General features: G+C 40.7%; 1 protein-coding gene across 1 annotated transcript in view; it reads right to left on the reverse strand.

Moving 5' to 3' along the window:
* The window catches only part of bsnb (bassoon (presynaptic cytomatrix protein) b), a 58411-nt gene extending 54606 nt beyond the window's left edge, over positions 1-3805 (reverse strand). Inside the window, exons 1-2 of the mRNA XM_035387654.1 lie at positions 3672-3805; positions 2174-2646 (exon numbers count right to left, since the gene is read on the reverse strand). Of these exons, the coding sequence (XP_035243545.1) occupies positions 2174-2355 (182 nt within the window). The 5' untranslated portion in view covers positions 2356-2646; positions 3672-3805. The remainder of the gene's footprint in view (positions 1-2173; positions 2647-3671) is intronic.
* Positions 3806-7034: the final 3229 nt, after the last annotated feature.

Consider the following 7034-nt stretch of genomic DNA (forward strand, 5'->3'; position numbering starts at 1 on the left):
ATAAAATATTGGTAGTAATAGCCAGTAGTCCATGAACAGAAATAAAGCAAAACCATAGCTCTCTTCCACTGTGAAGATATCAATATAATCACATGATCTACTGCACTTCAATGTTGCCTTTAATACTGCAGTACAGATGGAACTTGTATTAAATAAAGGTACTGAAAATTGATGTTGATAAAGGTGTGTTAGATGAATAAATGAACGAATGACAATGCCAGACAGGCACTCAGCCACAGGCCTAGTTATCAGCTGCCTGACTGCAGCTTTTCTCCAGCAGTCACTAACCACACAGACAGACATGGGCAAGCTCATCCAGGCTTCACAAGGGTATCTATTCTGACAAACTACCACCAGCATATTATATCCTCCACTGTATATAAAACATTCAATTATACTAAACATATTTTCATCCCCTGCACTCTGAAGATCTGATTGCAGTGTATATATACAGTGTATATGTATATGTGTGTGTGTTGGGGGGATGAGGGGATGTTGTGTGTGCACGTGGTTGGCTATGCACGTGTGCCTGCGCATGTACCTGTATGTCAGTGGGACGTGTTTATGTCAAACATGTCAACAGAGAAGGGCAGCAAGGTGGTAATCTGGGCCATTTTGCCCCTCTGATTCAGTAATGGCTTCTTGTGCTGGGATGGTGGTGAGGCAAACCCTCTATCTCAGTTCACAATCTCTGTCTGGCCAATGCTGCTTGAGGTTTATAATAATAGTGTCTTCATAAAGGTAAATAGATTATTAAAAATGTTAATAGTAAAACCTGTGCACTCCCTTACAATGTTTGAGAGATAGAGAAAGACAGGAAGAGGGAGGGAGAGGGCAAGAGAGAGAGAGAGAGAGAGAGAGAGAGATAAGCTTTTCTCACTGCATGTGAGACATTTTGTTGAAGACATTTAGATTTTTTTATTACACTGTAATTAATAATTAATCGAAAAGAATCCTCGTTATACAGTCCTGCTGGGTGAATATTGGCTGTGGCATGAACAAGATATCCGCATAAATACATTCACTGTAAAACGTAGCATTGAAATCAGTGTGAAAATACAAATCATTTCTATCACCACAACTTTTAGGCCATATTACCAGATTTTCAACTAATAAATCTGAAACGGTCAACAGCAATGTACAACCGTACGTTCGCATATACTGTATATAACAACGGATGATTCCTGTATCCGTTAAATTGTTCATACATGCGAAAAGGAAAAAGAATCCTTACGAAAACGGGCTTCACACACGCCCTCGGCTCGACAAAACAACACCTAACAGTCTACTCTGCTTCTGAGCGTGCTGTGTGATGTGTCATCACTTCAATAGCTCACGCGGGAGGAGGGCCACATAAGCGGTAACGTTTGCACACAAAACTACAACACACACACAGATTCACTACCCAGCACTGCTCGTCAGGAGAGTCTACAAGCACTCTCTAATATATTAAGATATGAGAAGTGCGGAAACTACGTGGTTTGCAATGCCACAATCAAAGGTTCCCTCCCCATCACAAATCAGGTCTTACACATACGCGCGGAAATGACACATCCAGCACACAGCTTGCGCGAAATTCGTCGATTAATTGATATTTTTATCCCCTCAAAGAAGGGAATTTGGCTACGGAATCTAATTTTTACCCATCTAGTTTATTGAATTATCCGACGGAGTGTGTATCTTTTTGCATTATGTGCATAAAATTCACCGACTGATCGTGTTTGTATATGTATGGATTCAATGTGTGCAATTGTTCCCCTGAATTTTATTTTACCCATTCCGGTCGCTATGTACAAACATGTTAAATTTGATCGTATAAGAAAATACGCAATTGTGCATATCGCATACGTGATCCCAAAAGCTTTCATTTCTGATGCAATTGATTATTTAATCATGTCAGAAGCAAGCGATACACCACCTGAAATATACATTACAGTGACAATGCATATTCAGAGCAGCTTTAAACTGTACATAGTGCCCATATAATAAATAAATAAAGTAAAAAATAAAGAAATAAATAAAACAGCAGCATCATTTTTCACACACAAATGCAACATTCATGCTAGATAGATTGTGTGCCATGTCTGAAATTGGAGAAAAAACCGCGGTTCCATTTAAAAACATTAACTCCTTTTATATAAATGGCACTGTAGAGAAATGCCCTATTTTCTACCTGTTAATCCCCGGGCCCGGCCCAGCCGCTGGTCCGCTCCCGGCTGGCGCACCATTACTGGGCTTGATGAGCTGTCCAGATCCCGCTGGTGCTGAAATGGAACCCGGAGCTGCCGCCGTCGGTACAGCGGAGCCTGGTTCCCCCGGCTGTCCGCCTCCCTCGAGGCTCGCTTCGTTCCCCATGGTCTCAGGAAATGAGACGGTGCAGAGAAATTATATTTATTAACAGTTTATTATATTAAAATAAAACTGAGAGCTAACTCAACGCGGCTCCTCTTCCGCCATCATCACCTACAATCCACCAGCTTGCACGGAGCACGCGCACAGACGGGGAGTCATTTAGAGCGCGCGCGCTGACGCAGGGATATCGAGTGCGCGCTCGTGCCCAGGATCTCAAGGCCGTCTTGTAGCCTGAAGGTCCAGGTAGCCAAAACGCCAAGAAGGTCCTTCTGATAGCTTAGCCAGCTTAATTACCTGTGAAAAACATTGACAATATTTTTTTATCAAAAAAATGTGAATAAGTTTCCTTGGTTCAAATAATTACTAATGAAAGAAAAGGTAGTTTGGCAAATAAAAAGGCAATTACAGATATAATTTGGGATTCAAGCATCCTGTTGTAAAGAATACACTTCTTATTTGTAATTTTGGATTTTACTTTCAATTATTTTTTCTCTTAAATCATTTTATATGCTATAATATCAATATTTTCAGCTAAAATGTTTCTGTGATTTAGACAGGCTAATGTCTGCCATTAGTGCGTACCACACACAAAATTTGTCAACATTGTATTATCAACAAAAAGGGAAAAACTAATGCATCATATTTTTCCAGATGTGAAAAAAGTTTGTGTTTATATATCATGGGAATAAGGAATGTGGAACCACAGGAGTGTGATCCCAAAACATGTGTGATTATTTTTTATGCATATTCTGGAGTAAGAATGTAACTAATCAGCTACCACAAGGAGCATAAAATTGAGGGTAAACACCTTCAGTGTACACAGGCCCAGAATTCTAAATGTAAATGGATAAGCATTGTAATTCTGTGGCTATACAAACATTATAATGTTGTTGGTATAGGCGAGATATGATTGTAATCCGGTGTTAAATTAGAATTCTAATGATGTAAATTTGTGAGATATCATTGTAATTCTGATGTGTATATGAGCATTTTAATTCTGAGGGCATGCACGTGTGACAGCTGTACTGTGGCAGAGAGGTCGATTGTGGTCAGTCCAGCCTGCAGGGGAGCTGTGCCCAAAGAGCAAGGTGATGCTGCCACAGCACTGTTATTCTGATGTAGTTGCCCACATTGCCCTGTCAGCGCCGACTGCTTTGAGAAGGCAGTCAGTATCTATAGGTATCCTCTCAGAACTGAGCACTGAACTCCTCTGCTATTACTTGGCACATGCCCACATCTATTTCTGTTATTCTTGTGTAGTTTGTCACTTGGAACAGGTTCAAAATGGACTGTTCCTTTTTCCCCTTTTCATTACCCACCATTGTGGCTTTCTCTGGATGGGACACAGATGAGTCAGAGAGTGTGAGCTCGATCTCAGCAGAGTGCCCGCTGCTGAACCACGATGACGCTAACCATTCTTGTGTAAAAACATTTGATTCCAGTCAAGGATTACCTGGCCAAGACAGATGGGAAACAGTTCAGAATTAAACCATTATAATGCAGGCTTCAGCCAAATTTTCAGCCATCTAGTGGACAAATGTTAGGAGCGCACCAGGTTAGTAAATAAACCATTCCTTTATTGGGGGGGATTTTTGCCATTGTAGTCGTGGTAGTAGCATTAGCAGTTATACTAATAACAACAATAATAATTATTATTATTATTTTATTATTATTATTATTATTATTATTATTATAAGCCCGTAGTTTCTATCTAGCTAGTGACAGTGTACCGATATGGGTAGTCCAACTATGTATTCAGCAATAACATTCAGCCTATCGCAGCACTGAGCCAATGACATTCAACCAATCAAAGCATTCAGCCAATCACCGTCACACAAGCTGAGCATTCAGCCATGACTAAGATCTCACAGAAAAATAAGTCTCAGCCCTCCGTGCTCTTAGATGACATGAATCCATCCTACAGTAGCCTTTCATCAGTGTTTCCTATCACAAAATGTACTTGGTCAGTTGCAGTATCTCTTCTAGTGGCATACGGACATTAAATGCTATCTCAGGTAACCTCACCATACAGGATAAACCCTAAAACAAAGCAGATGCAGGTTCACCTCTGCTACATGGGCATGATGTACATACAGGTACACACACACAGACACAGACACACACACAAGCACAAATACATGCACTACAGACAGATACACACACATAAATGCATGCACCACACAAACACACACACAAATACACACACATAAATACATGCACCACAGACACACAAACTCACATAAACACACACACATACACAAATACACACACACAAATACATGCACCACAGACACACATACACACGCGCACGCATGTACACTAACATCTAAGTGCAGCAGCAATTTAATTTTGTAGTTCTAGAATGCTACAAGTCTGTTACAAGACTTGAAGCAATCCCATAACTGACAAAATGGAACACTCCCATCGTCTGCACTGGTCTGATCCAGCTCAGCTGCAACAGCAGGTGCCAAGGCTCCCGTCTCCATGGAAACAAGGAAGAGAAACATGCATTCAAAACTCCAGCAATCGCCACAATAGCTGAGCAAAAGCTCAAGACAATTTTGCATGCGTAATTCAGCCAGATCTATTTTATATGGCCTGATAAGCATAAACTGATTTGTAATCAACATTTGTGTCAAATCCAGTGTCCAAAAAGATGACCAAAACCTTTAAAATTTACATTTAATCCATTAACAGATGTTCTTATCGAGAGTGACTTACAATGTACACTTTCATTTTTTAAAATATTAAATAACAAATCTTGCTTGAAACAAAGACAATTCTAAAGAGAGGTTATCTATTACTGTCAAGTCAAAGGATTTATTCTGATCTTATTGATCCTGGTCTCAGCGAACATTAAACAGTATTTTTATCTGAACAGCATGCTGGCCAACGTACACTTTCTGTCCCCACCAGGTATTTTATCATGGATGCATTGCTCCATTTACTAATGATATTTAAGAGATGCAGAAAACTAAAAGTGGACAAACAAATATATTACTGTAATGCATTCATTCATTCAGACCCATAGCTTTGAAGGTGAAATAATCTTCACTTGTGAAATAAATCTCATTTCCCCATGTTGCAAACATTACTGGAAAATCTGTGTCCAACATAAAATGTTATGTCACACAAAGAAATTTGGGATCTCATTAACTTTCCATTTTTACAAAAAATTTTAAAGATCACTTAAAACCAATTAAGTGTTGCAGATTTTCAACCAATATAAATGACAGAAGTCAAGATGTGTGCTTGTGTGTGTGTATTTGTCTGTGGCTACTGCCCCTCTCTAAAGTGTCTGGAAAGTGAGGTTAGGGTTTGAGTTTTGTTTCCTGCTATCTGATTGGTTCTAAGTTTCAGCAAGAATTATGTCATATAGGCCAATGACTGAGTTAGGTTATTTATCGCCTCCAGTCGGAATCTGATTTACCACCTCTGTTCAGTAATCTCACTGATGCAAATGTAGACTGCCTTTACTATGTGAGTCAAGTGTGGAGCACATGTAGGTCTGAAGTAGGCTGCCACCACTGAATTGGGGCAGCCTACTGCATTGAATGTATGTTGCCTACTCAGGCCCCTAATTGTGTTATATTGGTTGCATTCCCACAGCTGTACCAGTAATGGTTGAGCAAGAGGGTTTCAGTGCTTCTTGCTTTTCCTCAGTCAGACCCAGGCTTTAATGGCGATTGAGTCATGCCTTGATCCTGTGCTTTAGGCCCTTCTAATCCCCTTGAACCTCATCTGGCCTGTCAGGGTAAAGGGGTGTGGCCACAATCAAGGGTGGGCTTATCACAGTTAGAATATGGATATGAGCAATTGTGTTTCAACGACAGTGTGATGTCAACACCAAGAAGGCTTTGTATCAGAGGAGATTTAGAGCAAAGCCGGCACATCCGAGGCCTGAAAGTGGACAAGCAGCAAACAGACTTGCAGCCTGGGTCTGGTAAGAGGCTTCAGGCAAAAACTTAACCAAATACTTGCCTGGACCTGGTAGGCCTGACTATGGAAACGAGGCCATGCTGTGTAATGCTGTGCTACACAGGGCAGCCTGCAAGGGGCTGCATTTTCTGCCCACCAGGGCTCTGTCCAGGTAGGCATGCTAGGTGGACGTTCAGAAACCTGAGAGTAGAGATGGGGTAAATATGTTTGGACATCAGGACTTATGATATGGAATGGTATCTTCACATCTTCTCATTGTCAGTACAGTATAGAGTATATCACGGCAGTATCTCATTTTATACATTAGGGACGCTATGGTTTCATTCTAGGGAACATACTTACACGCACATAAGACAAAATAAGTTTATAAGTTAATAAGTGAGTCACTGCAACCACTTTAGCAATGATGACAGAAGTCAGGCCATTAAGGTCAGGAGAAAGATTTGGATAGAAGGTAAGCCATCTGCTTACCAGCTCAGGTATCCGCCCAGGCCGAGCGTTCGGCACTTTTCAGCGTTTTCCACAGCGGGGTTTAAAAACACCACATGGTGTTTTCTAATGAGGCAGTTATCCAAAGGGAAGGATAAAAAAAAAACAGATGTGATATAGCGATGGGAAAGTTCTACTGTTTGGTTTCGTATGGATTATCCTTCCTCTTCCAGCTTCTCCACGAGCCTTTGCAAAAACTTTCCCAGTTGTGCACTTTGAATCAATGACTTGGAATCATACACCCGGAACTCTCG

The sequence above is a fragment of the Anguilla anguilla genome, chromosome 13 (genome assembly GCF_013347855.1).
Source record: "Anguilla anguilla isolate fAngAng1 chromosome 13, fAngAng1.pri, whole genome shotgun sequence".
Classification (NCBI taxonomy): domain Eukaryota; kingdom Metazoa; phylum Chordata; class Actinopteri; order Anguilliformes; family Anguillidae; genus Anguilla; species Anguilla anguilla.